The sequence below is a fragment of the Xenopus laevis genome, chromosome 1L, assembly GCF_017654675.1.
Source record: "Xenopus laevis strain J_2021 chromosome 1L, Xenopus_laevis_v10.1, whole genome shotgun sequence".
In the NCBI taxonomy this organism is placed as follows: domain Eukaryota; kingdom Metazoa; phylum Chordata; class Amphibia; order Anura; family Pipidae; genus Xenopus; species Xenopus laevis.
In genome coordinates this window covers 9303487-9325811 of record NC_054371.1, presented here as the reverse complement: position 1 = coordinate 9325811, position 22325 = coordinate 9303487, and the positions used below count along the sequence as shown (strand labels likewise).

General features: G+C 35.5%; 1 protein-coding gene across 1 annotated transcript in view; it reads left to right on the top strand.

The window, feature by feature from the left end:
* LOC108719464 (vomeronasal type-2 receptor 26) overlaps nucleotides 1-2106 on the top strand; it is a 30126-nt gene extending 28020 nt beyond the window's left edge. The window contains exon 7 of the mRNA XM_018268321.1: nucleotides 1154-2106. Coding sequence (XP_018123810.1) covers nucleotides 1154-2106 — 953 coding nt within the window. The remainder of the gene's footprint in view (nucleotides 1-1153) is intronic.
* Nucleotides 2107-22325: the final 20219 nt, after the last annotated feature.

The window sequence follows — 22325 nt, the reverse complement described above, 5'->3', positions numbered from 1 at the left end:
CCAAATTCGATTCAAATTTGCAAAAAAATTGAATATCGAAATTTATCATGTACTCTCTCTTTAAAAATTCGACTTCGACCATTCGCCATCTAAAACCTGCCGAATTGCTGTTTTAGCTTATGGTGGACTTAAAGTTTTTTTGGGAAAACTTTGAATCAAATTCGATCGCATGTGATATTTCTTCGATTCGTACGATTCGAATTTGGCCAAATACGGACCTATCCGATCGAAAATGGACCTATTCGACCAAACAAATTTGAATTTTGAAGTTTTTTCAATTCAAAATTCGACCCTTGATAAATATGCCCCATACTGTAGGAACTCACACACTAGAGACCAGACCAACAGTGTTGCATTAAATACTGAATCTCATTGCCACCAAGAGGCAGATTTATTAAGGTTCGAAATGTGTTTTCCATGAAAATTCGCGATTTCAAGGATATTTTTGTTTGTTCAAAAATCACAATTTTGGGTTAAAAACTCAAATTTTGAATAGGAGTCAATGGCAGAGGACCCTTCAACCATTAGAAGATGTTAATGGCCTTCATGATGTTTATGAGTTTATGAGTTTTTTGTTCTAAGGGTTTTGCCGAAATACTCAAAAATTTGAGCGAACTGAATATTTCTTGGCCTAAAACTTGATCAATTTGAGTTTTTGGGTTGTTATCCCCCAAACTCGGTATTTCATTTTTTTTCCATTCGAGTTTTTTTGATTAAATTAGAAACCATTTGCGTTGTGAACTCATTCGAGGTATAAACAATATATTATACACAGGGGGACAGGTTGCCAGTTTGTGATGCCACAAAAGGGGTATTGCCATGTTTATGAATTTGGTCCTCTTGCCTGGTAAGATACAATCAGTGATAAATAGATATACTGAAGGGATATATAATAATAATATATAGTATACTTTTGATAAATGTTATCTGCTAATCTGTTAATGTATAGTGATGAGTGAATATGATTCATTTTGCTTCACTGAAAATCTGCAAAATGGCAAACAATTCTCAAACCGCATTGAAGTCAAAGGGCCTTGAATTTTTATGAACCGTACAATGATTCTACAATTCAGCAAGTTTATGGGTGTTTTTTTGCAGCAAAATCATGCAAAATATTTCTCATATCCCTATTCATGTACAATTATATCTTTAGTTTCTTATCTTCTGTTTACAGACAGTGAAAACTGCTTCAAATGCCCAGACATGGAATGGCCCAATGAAAACAGAAATCAGTGCGTTGCAAAAATAGTAGAATTTCTGTCCTACAGAAATGATGTGATTTCTGTGTTTTTTTCATCTATCTCTATTCTCTTTTTCATGATAACTTTGGTAATATTGGGAATTTTCATCACACACTGGGACACCCCCATTGTGAGAGCCAATAACAGGATCCTCAGTTTCCTCCTCCTTGTCTCCATCAAGCTGAGCTTCCTCAGTGTGTTTCTGTTCCTCGGTCGCCCTGTGGATATAACCTGCATGCTGCGCATCATCACTTTTGGAATCACCTTCTCCATAGCTGTCTCTTCTCTCCTGGCCAAGACTATCATGGTTTACATTGCTTTCAAAGCCACCAAGCCAGGGAGCTCATGGAGAAAATGGGTGGGAGTCAAACTGTCCAATTCTGTAGTCTTGTTCTGCTCATCCATTCAAATAATAATCTGCATGACTTGGTTGGCCATTTCTCCTCCCTTTCAGGAACTGGACCTTCACACTTACCCTGGAACCATCATCATTCAGTGCAATGAGGGCTCAGCTATTGGCTTTTACTCAGTTATTGGGTATATGGGACTTCTGGCAGCTGTTAGTTTTGTTTTAGCATTTTTAGCTCGGACATTACCGGACAGTTTTAATGAGGCCAAGTACATCACTTTCAGCATGCTGCTCTTCTGCAGTGTTTGGATCACAATGATCCCGGCCTATCTGAGCACCAAAGGCAAAAACACTGTGTGTGTGGAGATATTTGCCATTGTGACCTCAAGTGCTGGACTTTTAGGCTGTATATTTCTCCCCAAATGTTATATTATTGTATTCAAACCAGAAATTAACACAAAATCACATTTATTAGAAACAAAACCTCATAATTACGCAAATGCAAAGAGTGCATAGAGTTGTTCCTTAACTCACATCTTACCTGTGATACATATATATTTAGAGATGGAGGATTTTTGTTTTTTTAACCATAAATGAAAACATATTTGAATGGGGGAGAGAGGGTATGCCTGCCACTTGAGAGAGTATATAGTTATACCGTATTACCAACTCCACATCTAGGGGGTTATTTACTAAACTCTGAATTTATCTGGTCTGGCTTTTTAATGCAAAACATTTTTTTTTTTTAAAACTCACATTTTTCAATATTTATTAAAGGCCAATGCTGCAAAAAGTCAGAATCCTAAAATGAACCATCTTTGCTGAGGTTGTGTATTAGTCAGTGACAGAGGTCCCCATCCTATTTGGAATTTTCTGTGTTCTGCTCTGGAATAAACCTAAAATCCAACCAAACGTTTGGTAGTGGTCTGAGTGGTTTGTTGCCTGCCCTTCAAACTGCAACTTTTCTCTTATGTAGGCTATGTTTATAGTTACATAGTTAAGTCGGGTTGAAAAAGTCCATCAAGTTCAACCCCTCCAAATGAAAACCCAGCCCCATACACACACCCCTCCCTACTGTCACATAAATGATATATACCCATATCTATACTAACTATAGAGTTTAGTATCACAATAGCCTTTGTATTATGTCTGTCCAAGAAATCATCCAAGTCCCTCTTATAGTCATTAACTGAATCAGCATCACAACATCACCCGGCAGTGCATTCCCCAACCTCACTGGGAAGAACCGCCAATGCTGCTTATTCTAGTCTGAAGGGGGAGGGCCCCTGGTACGGTGATTCTCTTTAAGGGAAAAAAGGTCCCCTTCTATTTGTCTATAATTTGTCTATAAATGACCTGAGATGCACCTACACACCAATAACTAAAAAACAATACACATTTTGGTTTAGGAATGCAGTGTAACAGCATCATTTAAAAATAAAAACTACACCATAAAAATTATGACAGAATCCCTTTAAACATTTTTTTGGTATGTAAAGAAAACTTTGTACAATAGCAGGTAAGTAGAAGGGTAGATGCAGTTGAGCTTTAGGTTTGAGAAGAATAAAGCATTTATTACAGTTATAGGTTCTCTTGCATTGCCATAAAACCACTTTGGATTTCTACATGTTGCTGTATTACAACCTGGAATTAAAATGTTTTTTTTTTTTCATGTGATTTATGTGATTAAACTACTTGGCTAACAGTGAGTTAATGATTGTGATTGTGCACAGGGACTTGTGCTACATTTATTAGAACGTGGAAGGTAGGTGTGGCCTGCTCCATTATTGCTCTCAGCTTAGACAGGAAGAGGGAAACAGGAACAGGAATAGGAATCATAAGGCAATGGCAAAACAGCAGGAATGGCTTTTTATTTATTTATTTTTTAATTTGATACAAATTTGATCAATTTCAACAAATATCATAGATTCATTTTTTTAGCAGAGTGTACTTTGCATTCTTTCTGTTTAAAGGGGACACATAACGAAAATGATTACAATGCACTAAACCACGAAAATCATGTAAAATATTAGGAAGTGTTTTTATTTTAGTACTTTCAAATATATGTGTCATATATATGTATCAGCTTGAAAACGGTGCTGCCCCTCCCTTTTTGCAAGTTTCTGGTTTGTCATCAGTATGTGGCCACCTGCACCTTCTGCTTAAAGCACAAGTAACACTAAAAATGTATAAGTAAAAACTAAATTCTTCCCCCTTCAATAATACTTTTATCTTTAATATCTTTAATATTTAATACATAAATAAAGCAAATAAAGGCGATGTGGCAACCTGCACTTACGTGCATGCTCTGATGTCCTGCTAGCCCATTTGTTTTTAAAACTGGAAGTTACTTGTCCTGCTTCACGTATGATTTTCAGCCAGCCTTTTCCCTCTTTTCTGAATTCCGTGTAGCATTTAGGTATGGGGAGAGGGTGTGTGTTTATCTCCTCAACTTCTATTTATTTCTCTAAGAGCAATGAGGGCAGCAGACAGGTCACCCATAAATCTGTCCTAAAGAAAACCCAGGACAAAGTCAGTATGTTCATGCTCTTGCTCCTTTACTGCTTGCAGCTCTTAGGGAAATAAATCATGCTAAGGAAAAGGGAGAAGAAGGCAGGCTGAATATCATTCATAAAGCAGAGCAATATTACAGGGCAACCCTTTTGGAATAAAAAATAAAAGTTGTAGAAAGGTGATACCTTTATTGGCTAACTGATATAATCATAACAAGCTTTCAGAAAATGTCAGTTCCTTTTCTAAGCTGATTACAATGAAGCTGTGGCGTTCTCTGGTATATATACAACATTCAGCTCATAGGTCAAGTGATCAACAAAGGGAATATCAATCTGTGTGTAAGGAGTCAAAGTCATTTACGAGGGGATCTGCAAGAGACAAGCAGATAAGGTACAAGATAATATGGGTCAAAGAGGCTGAATATAAATTAAGGCTGAATTATTGGAGTGTAGAATCAAAGGAATTCCATATGATCTTAGTCCAGATCCAAACATGTTGGTATTTCTGACCTGGTGAAGTCCTTTATAGTCCACATAATTAGCCGTAAATCAAAGGCTCAGCTTTAGTCCTTTCTCCAAAGAATTGAAAGTTTCCATTAGTTTGTATTCCGACACTTTTCTTTCATATAGGTTTTAAAATTGCCGATAAGAACCAAAATTCTCAAATCCTTTATGGAGTGATGAGGGACATTGAAATGATTTCCTATTGGTGTGTCCAGTTTTTTATTGGTTATAGTGAATCGGTGGTGTGTATTGCTCTTTCTCAGACTTTGCCCAGTCTCTCCTATATATATAGTCCCCCTGTTATGCATTTAGTGCATTGTATTAAGTACACCACATTGGAAGAAGAACAGTTGTATTGACCATGCATGCTGTATTCCTGTAATGTGTCTGGAATTGGTATTTTGTCTGAAGTCAGGATGTGTGGGCAGGTTTTGCATTGTTTTATTGCCACAGGGGTATGTTCCACTTTTGGTGGGGTGCAATAAGGCACTTCTTGTAATGACTTTAGGTTGGGAGGCTGTCTGAATGCTAGGAGTGGTGGGTCTGGGAATATGCTTTTGAGCCTCTCATCCTTATGAAGTGTACCTTGTAGATGGCTATTTTTCTGAGGAACCTTAGTTGTGGATTGTATGTGACCACTAGGGGGACCTGATTTGTTTCAGGTTTTTGTTTACTATAGAAGGTGACTTCTGGAAATCATGGTAGCTGCATGCATGTATTGATCTACAATCAAGGGGTTGTAGCCCCTGTTGATGAAGTCTGATTTGAGTGTTTTGAGGTGGTGGTTCCTTTTTGCAGTGTCTGAACATATACAATAGTATCGTAAAGCCTGGCTGTAGATTATTGAGTGTTTACTGTGGTCAGGGAGAAAAGCTGTCATACATTAGATATGATGATTTGTCCGTTGGCTTTCAATATATGGTGGTTTTAATAGTATTTTTGTGTCCAGAAAGTGAATGTGAGTGGGGGAGTAGCTCATTTTCAAATTGATGAAGTTGGATGAAGTCTTGAAACTGAATCAGTTCTGTTCATATTATGAATATGTCATCTATACATGTATAGCGGAGGTATGTCAAAGGCTTGGTGTTGCAGGTGGAGAGGAAGTCCTCTTCTAGTTTTGCCATGAAGAGGTTGTCATAATGGGGTGCAAAGCCTGTACCCATATAATATGGACAGATACTGAACAAAAACTAATTCTGTTTCACAGACAGACAGTTTCAAGACTTTCATCCAACTATCAATCTACGCTTAATGAATCAACTATCTACGTTTAATGAATGGCATATTTATACACTACAATTATGGCAAAATTTGCATGACCACAACTACACTTAGACATAAATATGCCCTGTTGTGTTTTTTGTAATAGCTTCATTTTCTTCAGTGTCTACCCTACACCCCAGGTGACAGCTAGGATATCTACATCAGAGTTATAAAGGATCATTTATTTAGACCCCAGACAGAAGGACACCTCTTAGTGCTTCTTTAAAGAGCACTTCTGTTTGGTATCAGACTGTGAGGTACAGAATCCCATAATATTAGTAATAATTTGATCTGTAGTCATCCTCCACCTATGTTTTCATCTTGATATAATGTACTAATACTCTACCTTCTCATATAAATTAAAAATCAAGTTTGCGTTTGTTTCACAATGAGAGAAAAAATGTGGCTAAAATGGAAAATGTGAATATATTCTTAGAATATTCTTTGGAGCCATGAATAGTCAAGGTTTTTAACAGAAAAACTGCAAAATGCCACCCCGCCAAAAAACTTTGACAGGTAAAAACTCATGAGTTTCTAGAGAAGCCAGGGAAAATTTTCTCATGCAACTTTATTGATTTATTTCCCAGTTTATTAAAACATTCAGCCCGATTGAAAAATGTCTATGAAGGTTCTCATTCATCCAGGTCATGGTATATAGGTCTACAGTAATAAGTCAAATCAACCATTTCATTTGACTTATTATTATAGATAGCCACGATAAAAAAGAGCAATACAATGTGATACTCGCTGGTGTGCAATTCACAATGTTTTGTTCGATTTGTTTCTTAAATAAGCTTGTGCTCGAGGAAAAAACAAATGGCATAAGCTTTGATGCAGGTTTTTCTTCTAAACCTAAAAAAAAAACTGATACTGTAAATTTGCCCAAAGCTGTCCATCCTCCAAAGCTAAATAGACAAACAAGCACACGTAACATTATCAACACTCGTACTTTATCCCAAAACCCCTATAGTGCACATACAGATGAAGCCACTTGGATTTGTGAGTTAAATGCGTCATGACTCAGGGTTAATTAAAGAAACTGTGTTATCTAAAGTCATCTTAACTCATTTAATGCATTTAACCTTTTCATTAGCATACCAAAGCACCATTGTTCACAATGGGGAATGGTTTAATTAGATGGGATGCTGTGACACAATTTTCTGTGTTAAATGGGATAAGTGGGATATCTGTGTTTAGTTATTCTGTGTCAAACAGGCAAACCAAAGTGGCTGCATCTGTATTACATAATATTTACATAACCCCCTGGTATATATACATTTTAAACCATTTAGATATAGCAAAACAACAATCCAAATACACATTAAATACTCTTACTCCAAAGAACCGAATTCACAAAGTGACATGCCAGACTAGCTAAATATCCAACTGGTCAAAATAAATATTTAAAAAAAAAATCGTCATACAAAACTGATATTTAAGATTAATATATGGGACACATTTATCAAAAAAAAAGTTTAGAGTTTAATAAATAAAACCTCCTCCACTTTCTATTCATTCCTATGGGATTTTTAGAATTGTATTTATCAGTGGGTGAAATTTAGAACTCACAATTTTTACACCTAGGGACAGATTTATCAAAATACAAGTTGGTGAAAAAATGTGGGTGCAGAAAAACCAAAACTTGTGCAACATTTTTTTGAATGCTAGACTTTTCTGTGTCTCTTCACAAGCTAGAATGTTACATTAACCCAATAAGATGCTGATTGTACTGTAAGTGAGATATCCAAAGAAGTGCACATAAGAGTATTTGAGTAAGCAGGCAACAACTATTAGAATGGCTCCCATGAAAGGATAGCTTATTTTAGTTTTTTTTTTTAAATGATACCTATTACTGTATATTTGAGTATTTTAAATGTGGTAACATTGCTAATAACTGTATTGTATATTTTTATCACTACAGTATCTCAAAAATTTCCAATATAAAGATTTCAATGAGACATTGGGGCAAATTCACTAACTTGCGGAAATTCGCCAGTGCCGGCTTCGCTCACATTGCAACACTTTGCCAGGCGTAGATTCGCCAGGACAACGCTAATTCACTAAAATAAGAAGTTGCATCCAGGGCGCCGAACTCTGGCGAAGTTGCGCGAGCGTTACTGCGTCAATCGAAGCGAAGTTACGCTAGCGTTACCTAATTTGCATACTACGGGAAGTTAAAGTACAATGGACGTATATGTTGCAGCAAATACATTACACTACACAAGCCTGGGAAACCTTAAGAGAATAAAATAAAGTTGTTATATTGCCCTATACATGATCCCAGTGTATAGTTTATGTGCCATATGTTAGGACGACTTTTGCAGCCTATACCCTGAAAAAGTAAAAGACGCCAGCGTTTTTTGGGACTTGAAGAAAAGTTGAAGAAGCCCTATACATTCCATTGCACTTTGCCTGGACTGAGCTGGTGAAGGCAAGTCTGGCAGAACAGGTAACATTGAGTAAAAGGTGCATCTTCGTGAATTTACAAAGTAACGCTCTTTAGCCCGAGTGAAACATCGCCTGGCGTAAAAGTGCGAAGTAGCGCTAGAGTCTATCTCCTTCTCTAGCAAAAATAACGCCTGTGCCCATTAGTTAATCGGCGAAGTCCCGAAATGACGTCACGCTGGAGAATTTTTGCTAAAGTTAGTCACTTTGCCCTTTAGTGAATTTCCCCCATTCTCTTTTGATGATAATGGTGAGCTCCAGAATAAGTTCATCATTTATTATTTGAATATACGTCTTTTAAAATGTACAGTGTCTCCATTGCTGGCTTGTTTATGCCATGGGAACCATCACATCAGCAATTGAAGATTAATACTCAGTTGAAATGGAGAACCAATAACAGCAAGGTTAGAATTTTTCTTGTCTCTACATTTTTGCATTGCAAATGAATATCAATTAAAATTAAATACATTATACAAGCTGTTTCACAGTTAAGGATGCACAGAATGCAGAATTTGGTTTAGGATTTGTCCAAGATTCAATTTTTTTTCAGCAGGATTCGGTATCAAGCAAATGGCCGATGGGGGTCACTGACCCCAACTAAAAACATATGCACTGTAAGGCTACACATTTATTGTTATTGCTATGTTTTATTCTCATCTTTCTATTCAGGCACCTTATAGTCTCTTATTCAAATCAGTGTGTGTTTTTAATGGTAATTTGGTCCCTAGCAACCAGACTTCTGCAAAAAAACTGCACTTTCTTAGATAGGACTTTACTGGTATTTTGTAAACCGTCCCTCCTATGAATCTACAATCCTTTTAATAAAATACATTGCTATCCCTTTCTGATAATGACTGCCATTTCTTGCTACAGCTAAGTTTCATTATCCTTAGATACCCCCCTGGTCTTTTTCCTTTTGTCATAACATTATTAAGTTGCTGCATATTTTTAAATGCCAAATGTATAACCTTACATTTATCATCTAATCTTTCCTGGCACTTCTTGCCCATATCTCCTTTTTCTACAGTTCAAAGGATTGACTCAATGGCTCTGCTCCTCATTATAAATGAACAAATTAACTAAAAAATACCCAATACCCAAGTCAACATTAACCCTTTCTAGTGATGGGCGAATTTGCGCCGTTTCGCTTCGCCGAAAAATTCGCGAATTTCGCGAAACGGCGAAAAATTCGCGAAACGGCGCCGGCGTCTCGTTTTTGACATCGGCGCCCGTTTTTTGACGCCGGCGCCCGTTTTTTTCGCAAATTTTCGCGGGCGTTTTGCGAATTTATTCGCCTGACGCGAATCGCGCAAATTCGCCGCGAATTCGCGCCTGGCGAATAAATTCGCCCATCACTAACCCTTTCCTGTTCTATAATTTATGAACAAATTAACTAAAAAAAAAAACCAGAACCTTGAAGTCAACTTCAACCTGGAGAAGAAAAGCAATCCCTGTTCACAAACCTTAAGCCAATGCTTTATCTATGTAGAAACATTTCCACCAAGACCAAAATACTTTAGTTTAGAAAGCAGAGGTTTGGGCAACACTATATACATAATTTGGGCTTAATTTTAGTAGATTACATTTACTGTAACCTCACTTTCAAACTTCATACAGTACTTACTACATTTCCAAACTAGTAAATGTGCTTAACAATAATCTGTTGATCATACTGTAAGTTGTGAAAGTAAAAAAAAAAGAGAAAAATGAACTGTGACTGTAAAATAATTTATACTTTCTAAGTTTAAAGTCTTGAAATAAAATTAAATTCAAATGTTCCTAATGAGTCCTGAGATTATTACAATGTTTATTTGTAGTGTAGGAAGCAGACATGGACAGAATGTATTTTAGAAATAATATAATTGCAGCTCTTCCAGAACAGGAGACATATCACTGCTCAATGAGTATTTATAAGGGCACAAAGGTATACAGTTCATGTATCTTCCAAGTCAATACAGCAGTGGGTGTTCTGTGCAGACTAGAGAGAAGACGGATCTACTGAATACAGAGACGAAAAAAACAACTAGCAAAATGTATCACTGGAATTTGTTTTCAAACCGAGGTCTCTCTCCTCATCATCTGAAAGTGATATTCTGCCTGACAGCTCTGTGGGTCACACCCTGCAGTACTGAGCCAAGTGGGTCAGACTTACAGTGTCGTATTCACCTTACCAAGCCCAAGTATGAATACAAATACTTTCAGGATGGAGACATCATTATTGGAGGAGTTTTTACTGTGAATTACAGACTAAAATATTTACCTGATGGGCCTTTTAGATCTTTACCCATTTGCATTGAGTAAGAGATTTTTTTTCCACTTTCCACATAAAATCATTTTTCATTTCTAAAAAAAATGCTGAAGATTACAATAACAGTAGCATTATGGATTCTGTAATACAACTTGCTTGGGACTTGGGGTTTTCCAAATAAATCTTTCCATGATACAGAGAGCCCAAACTATATGGCTACTATTGTCCTCCTATATAGTATGCTAATTTAGTTTTAACAAAGCATTATTAATTTTTGCAGAAAAAAGGCAAATAATGGATTGATTGTTTAATAGGGCAAGGAAAATGGAAATCATTCCAGGAAGCTTTCTGGATAACAGGCTACTGGAAATGAATCCTACATGCTATCTACATGTTTACTTTCATTATATCTGCTTTAATTATTTGAATTCAACCTTTATGAGTATTTTCTGAACATTTCAGAAATTGCTAAAATGGTTTTGATTGGAATTTTATTAGAAGACATTAAAACACTCCATGAATTCTACTGATTGCATTGCTAAAACTAGTATTAAAAGAAAGAGGCAAATAGGGGGAGCCTGCATAGGATGGACAGACATGGCAAAATAATATCACAGTCACCCACATGGCTTAGCTGTACAAGGAAATTACAGCTCAAAATATTGTATCAGACCAATACTCATTTAAGAGGCAAAAGGCTTTACTATGTGGGTTATTTATTAACGTGCAAATATTGATAAAAATTTGGATTTTAGTAAATAACCCCGTTAATAATAATGTGGCTAAAAATGGCATATTTTATATAGTGAATTTATTGCACAAGGCTAAAGTTTGAGCTTGTCAATAGCAGCAATGATCCAGGACTTCAAACTTGTCACAGGGGGTCACCATCTTGGAAAGTGTCTGTGACACTCACATGATCAGTGGGCTCTGATTGGCTGTTGAGAAGCTAAGCTTAGGGCTCGTCACTAATTATCCAGCAGAAAATGAGCTTCCCTGGCTGTAATATAAGCTGATGCTACAGGTTTGCTGATTATTCAATTCTGATGCTAATTGCACTGGTTTCTGTGCTGCCATGTAGTAATTATGTGTATTAATGACTAATCAGCCTTATATTGTGACATTTCTATTCTATGTGTACTGTATATTGTGAGTGGCTCCCTAAGCTCAGTAAGTGACAGCAGCACAGAGCATGTGAATCAGTGAATCAGCAGAAAAGAAGATGGGGAGCTACTGGGGCATCTTTGTAGACACAGATCTTTAGGGTTGTGGTTGCCTTGGGCTGTTACAGAAGCACAAAACATCATGTACAACATTTCTATATACTTATTTAGTTAAAGGAGAAGGAAAGCTACCAAGGAAGTTTATTGCCAATAGATTAGCCACAACAGTGCAAACTACAAGACTATATTTATTCTGCAGAATACTTTACCATACCTGAGTAAACAGCTCTAGAAGCTCTCTCTGTTTGTTTAGGATAGCAGCTGCCATATTAGCTTTGCATGACATCACTTCCTGCCTGAGTCTCTCCCTGCTCACTCATAGCTCTGGGCTCAGATTACAGCAGGGAGGGGAGGAGGGAGAGGGAGAGAGGAGCAAACTGAGCATGCTCAAGCCCAAGCCCTGGATGTTTAAGCTGAAAACAGGAAGTCTGATACAGAAGCCCATGAGTACACAATAGAAGGAAAGAAATGTTGTATTTCTTTTGACAGAGGACTCAGAGCAGCATTACTTTGAGGGTTTACTGGTGTATTTATATAGATCATTCTGATAAAGCTCACTTAGTTAACCTGTCATCTATAAACTTTAGTACTTCTTTGAAGTTGGGCCTGGAAGATTAGTATATAGCTCAGATGCCTTCATATACAAAGAACCAATTCATTGTGATACTAAACTCTATAGTTAGTATAGATATGGATATATAGAATTTAATTAAAAGTAGGGAGGGGTGTGTGTATGGGTGCTGGGTTTTCATTTGGAGGGGTTGAACCTGATGGACTTTGTCTTTTTTTAACCCAATTTAACTATGTTTAACTATTATGCCTTGTATAGCATCTTATTATTAATGAGTGATCCAGCTCAGATATTCCATTTATTAGGCTTCTTATACTGTACTCTATGCCAATATACAGTACAAAGAGGAACAGTACAACATAGCATATACTATAGGTCAGTGTGCATCACTGCAGCACTATTTTGCACTCATCCTGGAGGAACTGTCCATATATATTGAACGTTGTCATGCTTCAAAGAAATGAAATAAAATATTACAGCAATGTTAAATAGGCAGGTGCCCTTACAAAAATACAGCTGTGAAGTTAGTGGTGTTGATTCTGTTGCGGTGGTATAATAAAGAGGGGTAACTGTGTTACCAAAGATTAATCCTGTTGCAGTAACACATAGGAAGCTGCTTTATACTTTAGGGGGCAGATTTATCAAGGGTCGAATTTCGAATTTGAAAACCTTCAAAATTGTAATTCAAAAAGATCAATGGAAATGATATCGAAGTTTTTTTTTTTTGGCTGAATAGGTCAGTTTTCGAATAGGCCAATATTAAATCGAATCAAAGTAATAGCGCATTTGAATGATACAAAGTTTTTCCCAAAAAATAACTTTGATTTTTCAAAGTCGACCAATGGGTTCTAGGAGGTCCCCCATAGGCAAAAACAGCAATTCGGCAGGTTTTAGATGGCAATTGGTCAAAGTTGAATTTTTTTATTCAAAATGAATTTGCACTATTCCCTAGTCGAAAGTACACAAAAATTAGCATGAAATTCAAATTTTATTAATTTTCACTTCGACCTTTGATAAATCTGCCTCTAAGTGCATGGACCATGGCTATAATTCTACATGCAATAGCATATTGTTCATATATTACTAATGGATATACAGGATATAACTACTGGACAATATCTAATGAGTGGAAGAAAGATTGCAGGTTGCTAGTTAGATAGCAATAACATCTGCAATTGGCAACAACTCAATCAACTGAGTAGGTCTATTCTTGAAGATGCATTTCACCAACTGCAAAAAATACCTATGTAGGAAATTGTTGTTATACTTTTTAATTGCTTTGCTAACATAATGTGCTCAACATTGCTCTACAGTCCTTTTACAAAAAACTATGGTGACATCATTACATTTCTGTTTGCCATTGATGAGATCAACAGTCACTCGGATCTGTTACCCAACATCACTTTGGGATATCACATATATGATTCCTGTGCAGATCCACGACTCGCTATTGGAAATGTTTTACAGATATTATCAGGCCCTTGGAATGTGATTCCGAATTTCTCCTGTGGGGAACTAGGAGAAATAGCTGGATTTGTTGGAGACTTGCATTCCGCCACATCTGTAGCTATAGCTCAGCTTCTCACTATTTATGGTTACACACAGGTAAGTCAGGTATCGGGCTATAAACCTTGTTTTTAGTAGCTTAATGCACAAGATGTCTCAATATCCTTAATATATTGATAATGGGTTGAGTGCAGAGGACCTCTTGTACCTGTCTCTATGAACCCTGTTTACATACAATATTATAATTGAATACCTTACTAAAAGATATTTACTTCATTAGTATTATTTGTTTTTCTTACATAAAGTTTAATTTTCTAAATTCTATAACTTCTATACCTCACTGGCAAGATCATTTCCACATAAAAAACATTTAATAATTTTCCAGCAATTTGGGATTATTTATCAAAGAGTGAAACTAGAGCTCAGCACAGTCTGCAAAGGTGGAATTCTGCTGCTTTCTAACCATTGTTATGGCAAGTTTAGAGGTGTATTTCTCAAATGGTGAACTCTCATTTTCATCCATTGATAAATATGTCACATTATTTCTAAGCGTGTCAAACAAGTTCCATTTTATGCCCTCTGATGACTGGTTAAGCACTTGCAAATAACTGAACAGATTTGGTGGACTATAACCCAGCAATGTTGTCTTAAACGGATTGTTCATCTTTCAAATAACTGTTATGGCAGATTTATCAATGGTAGAAGTGAAAATTCCCAAATTTCCAAATTTCAAATTTGAATTTATGAGTTTTTTTATGGCCAAAACTGTCAAATTTGACTAGGGAATTGTTAAATTTTTTTTAAAATTTTGAATTTATTTTAAGATTTATCATACACTGGCCCTTTAAGAACTCTAACTTTGTCACCTTAAACCTGCCAAATTGCTGTTTTTAGCCTATGGGATCAATTTGGAGATGTTTGCTGCCTTCCTGACATTCAAGTTTTTTGAGAAAATCTCAAATTGAATTTGATTCTAATTTGATTTGAGTTTGCGGTTCGATCCCATTCACCCGAGTTTCAAAAATTTCAAATTTTTTAATAAATAGCAATTGGTTGAATTTTGAGTTCATTGGAGTTCATGGGGGTTTTAAATCAGCTGGTTTTTATTGTTTATTATTTGTGTTTTTGTTTTTTGAGTTATTTAACTTTTGAGTTATTTAACTTTTTATTCAAAAGCTCTCCAGTTTGCAATTTAAATTTTCTAGGGGCAAAATTAGCCTAGCAACCATACATTAATTTGCATAAGAGAGTGGAATATGATTAGGAGAGGCCTGAATTGAAAAATGAGCAATATTAAAAATAGCAATATCAATACATTGTGTAGCCTTACTGCTTGTGTTTCTAGATGCGGTCAGTGACCCCCATTTGAAAGCTCGAAAGAGGCAGAATAGGATGGCAAATAACTCAAAAACGATAAAACATGAATAATGAACAGTTGCAAAGTTGCTAGGAATGGAACATTCTGTAACATATTAAAGTTACCTCAAAGGTAAACCACCCCTTTAAAGTTCAGCTTTATTACTACTACTACTACTACTACTACTAATAATAATAATAATAAATATAATAATACATATAATAATAAAGAAGAAGATTTATTCATCACATTTTCCATAGATATTATAATACAAATGTAGTTTCTACACACCACTGAAGTTTGGTATGCATGAAATTAGTATTTTAACATCTTTAGAAAGTTGAACATGGTTATAATATATTATGGATTTAGTGTAACTAAAGGTAACATCCCCTTGTACTATCTTTTAGAGGGGGCGTGAGTCCTGTTACTTTTAGCTGTAAGTTGCAAATACATATTATAGTTTGGTGAGTGGATGCTGATTGGGAGCACAGTATATGAATCTTGTTTTCCTTCCCCAAGAAGCAAATGACCGTACCAAGTAGTTTGGTGACAAGATGAAACATTAATTCCTTGAAAGACTCCCTTACATCACTATACAAATGCATTTAATTTAAATATGTACTATTCTTTTAGGGGGTTATTCACTCAACTCTGGGTTAAGCTGCATTGGGTTAAAACCCAATGCAGCAAAAAGGCCAAATCTAAAAAATTCAGGCTTTTCTTGAAAAAGCACAAAAAAAATCAAGCAATTTGGGAAATAACTCCAAAAAAACCATACAATCTGTGTTTTTGCTAGATTTTATTGAGTCTTTACCCAAACAGATTAAATTGAGCTTTTTTAATAATAAATAAGCTCAAATCCGGCATTAGAGTTTGACAACTCTAAATAAATCTAAGATTTTAATAAATAACCCTGTTAATGTTACATTTATTTGGTTTCAGATTAGTTACGGAGCCACAGACCCGGCCCTGAGCAACAGAGTCCAATATCCATACTATTTTAGTACAGGACTCAATGATCGCACTCAACACATTGCTATCTCAAAGCTGTTGGAGTACTTTGGTTGGACCTGGATTATCATCCTTGTGGGTGCGAATGATAGAGGAGAGACAGAGAGCCAGAATCTCAGAGATCAGATTATTAAACATGGTGCCTGTGTTGATCTCATTGTCACTATAGCAGAAGATACAAACATCAATATGAGAACATTTCAGAGAATCCAACATTCAACTGCTGAGGTTATAGTCTTAAGTGGAACACCATCCTCTCCCATTTATAACTCACTTAAAGAACTACAGCAAATGATTGAAGAAAAGACGCTGGTTATTCCTTTAACATGGGGTTCCCATGTCTTCCTCGCATCAAGCAGATTATTTCATGGGAGTTTGATTTTCAGAGATCCACTAAGCCCGGTTCAAGGATTAGAAAATCAGTTCAAGGAGTACTTGTCTTTCATCCAAGAAGATATGTTATTTAAAGACATGTTGGCAAATCGTTTCAGTTGTTGGGACCATGATGAAAAGAAGAAAATCGTATTAGAACAGATATATCAAATGTCTCTTCGGAACTGCAGTAAACAGGAGAGATTTCAATTAATCAATCTATTAGATGAACCAAATATCAAAGTGTACACGTCCGTATATACAGTTGCACATGCACTTCACAATATGCTTTCTGCATATAGAAAACACAGGAATAAACCTATCATAATTAACAAATATAGAAAACAGGTAAAAATTTATAGAAAAATAACTTCTGCAACTCAAAGAAATTGTAACAGTACCAGGTATCAGTTTACTATAAATCAATGGCTGAGCACAATGTTAGTTCATTAATCGAATTGTATATATTACAATTTCACACTTTATTTCATATAAACTAGATATTAAGCACACGCTATTCTATGTTCTATATATTATCTTACAAGTACAGACCATAATATACAGTACAGGTATGGGGTATTTTATCTGCAATACTTAGGCCTTTGGGTTTTCTGGATAAGAGATCTTTCTGATATGCCTACCTCATGTCTACTAAAAAACATATAAACATAAAATAAACCCAGTAGCATTGTTTTGCAAATACAGTGGATGTGTGCATCTTAGTTGGGATCAAGTACAAGGTTTTATTTAATTATTAGAAGATAACTTGAAGATACATGCAGAATATGGTGCAAGTCTCTAAAAATTATAACTGGCACATTCTGACATCACAATGTGCAATTTAAAAATATATCATTTGCAGTTTGTCCATAGAGAAATAGACGTAGGGGCACATTTACTAATGGTCGAATATAACCCTTGATATTCGACCCTCAAAGTTAAATCCTTTGACTTCAATATTCGTTCGATCGAGCAATTAAATCCTTCGATTCGAACGAACCATTGATTGAACGAAATTCCTTCGATCAGAAATTGGCTAGAAAGCCTATGGGGACCTTACCCATAGGCTAACATTGATGCTCAGTAGGTTTTAGGTGGCGAAGTAGGGGGTCGAAGTTTTTTTTTAAGAGACAGTACTTCGACTATCAAATGGTCGAATAGTCAAACGATTTTTAGTTTGAATCATTCAATTCGAAGTCGAAGGTCGAAGTAGCCAATTCGATGGTCGAAGTAGCCAAAAAAAACATTCGAAATTCAAAGTATTTTTTATTCTATTCCTTCACTCGAGCTGAGTAAATGTGCCCCAAAGTGTTGATTATAATTATTAATTACATATACTATTATCATTAAGAATTTAATCTATGGCTTCAAAAACAAAATTTGCACTTGAAGTTTTCAGTAAAAATTAATAGACTATTGAAAATACTGAAAGATTTAAGAACACTTTAATGAGTATTTATATAATGTTGGTTAAGAGCTCTGTTTATAAAGCATTAAAGTATAAACACTATATTGATGTACCCCTGTGTCTATTTGTAGTGTTTTATTGGCATATGCATAAAACTTAAAAAAGGTTCCATTGAAGTCAAATAAATAGTTGTAGCTAAAGTAATGGAACTTTAGTTTGAGTGCAGTAATATAATTCAATATATAATATAATTCAATAACTTCAAACACATTTAAATGAATTGGATAAACTATGAATGGACAATAATTAATGGATACATAAATACTGATCTCATTTTGGCTAAACTAAATCCTTTCCCATACAAATAATGTCAAAACATTTTACATTATTATTCATATTATTGCTATTGTTCATTTTTTTACAAAAGTGTCCACTTATTGCATAGTGCTGTACATAAGGATACTTTAAAAAGTGACATTCAATCAAGAATAAGTCAGACAAAAGGGATATGCTAGGGATAATTTAAATTTATCGGTAGATTTACTGTATGATTTACTTGTGAAACAAATCTAAGTGTAATTACTTCATGGCAGTAAATAAGAAGATAATAGATTTGGTGGTTGTACCGAGTCAGGTTCAGTATTGTACTTTAAATTAACAATTTGTGTAGGGTTTTGTAGATTTATGGGGTTATGTAAAAAAGGGACTATGTTTGTAAAGGAGCAGTAAATAATTGAAACCAATCAACAGGCAGCATTTATTGGTCACCTGTTTAAAAGCATACATCTTATTGGTTGCTATTGGTAACTGCTCTTGGTTAAGTTAAAAGGAAGAAGAATAGCATTCAAATGCAGTCAATATTAAGGGGCACATTTACTAAGGGTCGAATATCAAGGGTTAATTAACCCTCGATATCCGACCATCGAAGTAAAATCCTTCGACTTCGAATGTCGAAGTCTAAGGATTTACCGCATTTAGTTCGATCGAACGATCGAAAGAAAAATCGATCCATCGAAAGAAAAATTAGAAAGAACGTTTAAATCCTTCGAATCGAACAATTTTCCTTCGATCAGAAATTGCTAGGAAAGCTTATGGGGAAGGTCCCTATAGGCTAACATTGGTGCTCGGTAGGTTTTAGGTGGCAAAGTAGGTAGTCAAATTTTTTTTAAAGAGACAGTATTTCGACTATGGAATGGTCGAATAGTCAAATGATTTTTAGTTTGAACCGTTCAATTCAAAGTCGAAGTCGTAGTCGAAGGTCGAAGTAGCCAATTCGATAGTCGAAGTAGCCAAAAAAACCTTCAAAATTCGAAGTTTTTTTCATTCTAATCCTTCACTCGAGCTAAGTAAATGTGCCCCTAAGAATATTTAGAATGTGTGGTTTTCTCCAGTCTTGGCCAATATTTGTATGTAATCTGGAAGCTCAATGTAAAATGTCACCATGAAAAAAGTCACCACGGTTGCTGTGAAGAAAATGTCCATTGACGTCAATTAGTTTTAAAAAGTTTCCCATCGTTTTGCAAATCTTTTGGCAAATTGATGCCAAAACCTATACAATAACACGTAATTATAATTTTCTAGAACTCTTTGTAAAAGATGTGGTCTCATTTACAATAAATATACTTATCTTGTGTAACTGGGTAACCCGATGAACTCACACAAATATCATCTTTGACTTTGTCATAAAAACTTCCTGAATGTTGATAGACAACAACATAGATCAAACTGCTTGGAATCTTGGTTTCTTGAATTTGAACTATAATAAACCTGATCTATGCTGAACAATTATCTCTCCACTGTTGGCTAATTCTGTTGTATGGGACATATATTACATTATGAAGAATAATTATTGAGAATGTTTAGAAGAAGAGACATATGCATGTGAATTGCTAACATGCCTAAATATTATAATTTTAACTTTACAGTTACATTACTATATAAGAAACATACAGTTTAAGGACCCCTGGGGTAAAGAAACAAGTTATAATGACATTGGAGAAGTCTACAGGCATTACCTAATAGTGAACCGGTATATTTTATATAACTTGAGGCTCATATACAGTAATGTTGGGAAATTTGCTTTGTCTGACCTAGGGTACACTCTTGAAATCAACACCCAAACAATAATATGGAAGAAACCCTCAAAAAAGGTTAGATTCAATTATTTGTTTAACTATTTTACTTTATTTTTTTAATGTTGTGTTGATGTGGGGTTTCTGAATGCAAAACAACAACAGATTTAATTTGCATGGCCAAATGTATGTGGATACTGTGTGTTCAACAGCCAAGGGTTAATATGTAGTTGTTTCTCACTTTCATGATATAAGAGAGTCTGTTCTTCTGGAGAGGCTTTGGCATTAAATGTTGGATTATTGTTAGTTGCATAAGTAGCATTTTTAATGCTACAAGAGCATTATTAAGGTTGGGCATTGCTGTTGGCATCAGGCTTGACCTGTAGTCGGTATTCCAGGTATTCCAATTATTTCCACAGATGATTACTTGTGTTTAGGTTATGACTCTGTGGAAGCTAGTCATATTTCTCCACTATTATCCAGGCAGATATTAGAGGTGCAGGGGGACAGGGTTGCTGAGGCTTTTGTATACTGTAGCTGCAGTAGTTATGACATTGTATGTGAAAGTATATTTATTTAATGGTAATTTGTGTTTTCCCATCTGAAGCTACGGATTTGTTTACCATGGAATATGGTAGAACCTCTATTTTATTTTCAAAGTTGAAATTTCTACACTACAGAACAGAGTATTTATTAGCACTGATCCCTTACTGCCTTGCTTCTTAAATTTCCAATTCCAATAATTAAAATGGAGCTTCAAATATTTTTGGCCATAAATAGGGATGGGCGAATTTGACCAGTTTCATTTTGCCAAAAATTCGCTGGCAGCGAAATGTCGCCGACGCCCATTAAAGTCTATGGGCGTCAAAATTTTTTTGACGCATCTTTTTTTTTTGACGCACAACGCCATACAAGTCTATGGTCGTCATTTCCGGGCTGAACAAGGCGAAAAAAATTGCTCATCCCCTACATATGATATATTCATTAAAAAAAACCATGTTTATGTAGAGATTTGAGTAAGGTTTGGATTCACAAGGTATAACATATATACTTCACATGAACAGAAAAATTCATGTAGTTGTTATCCAACAGCATATTTCACATATAAACATATATTTATTTAATCATTTTGTGTTTTTTCCATTTGAAAGGATTTGTATTTATTAGCACTTGATCTTTACTGCCTTAAGGTTATTCATTTACATATTTTTTCTATGATGTACTTGATATAAAGGATTAAAAAAAGCTGAAATATTATTAAATGAATCAAAATCTAATAGATTTACTTTAATGTTCAGATCCTAAGGTCTCAGTGCTCTGAAAACTGTGTTCCTGGCTACAGAAAAGTTCCAAGAGAAGGAGCTCCACCATGCTGCTACGACTGTGTTCCTTGTTCAGAGGGGGAGATCTCCAATAAGAGTGGTACTTAATAATAATGTATATGACAGTGGTTAGCCTGTTTAATCCTGCCCATCACCTGCTTTCTAAAGGAAGCTTTGGTTTATAGAAAATATTTACATAGTTACCACTGCCCAAAACTATCATAAAAGAATGCTAGATGCACTAGGGCAGAAAAGAAAGCACTGATTTTGACTCCCAGGGGCAAGCTATGAGAAAAAAATATTGCAGCACAATGGTGATAATAGTGATTAGTTTAGATAGGCTCAAGTTAAATGGTGCTGGGTAGGGATGGGCGAATTTTTTCAGCTTGTTTCGCCGTGGAAATGACGGCCATAGACTTGTATGGCCTTGTGCATCAAAAATAAAAAGACGCGCGTCAAAAAAAATTCCGCCGCGTGACAAAAACATTTTGACGCCCATAGACTTTAATGGCCGTTGCCAACATTTTGCTGGTGGCGAATTTTTGGCAAAATGAAATGGGTCAAATTCGCCCATCCCTGCTGCTGGGCAAAATATCCCTATCCACCCTTTCTTCACTTCTCATACATGGGGTAAAAATTTCACTTGTTATAAAACTTAGGAAAATGGCTCATAGTTACATAGTTACATAGTTAAATTGGGTTTAAAAAAGACAAAGTCCATCAAGTTCAACCCCTCCAAATGAAAACCCAGCCCCATACACACACCCCTCCCTACTGTCACATAAATTCTATATACCCATATCTATACTAACTATAGAGTTTAGTATCACAATAGCCTTTGTATTATGTCTGTCCAAGAAATCATCCAAGTCCCTCTTATAGTCATTAACTGAATCAGCATCACAACATCACCCGGC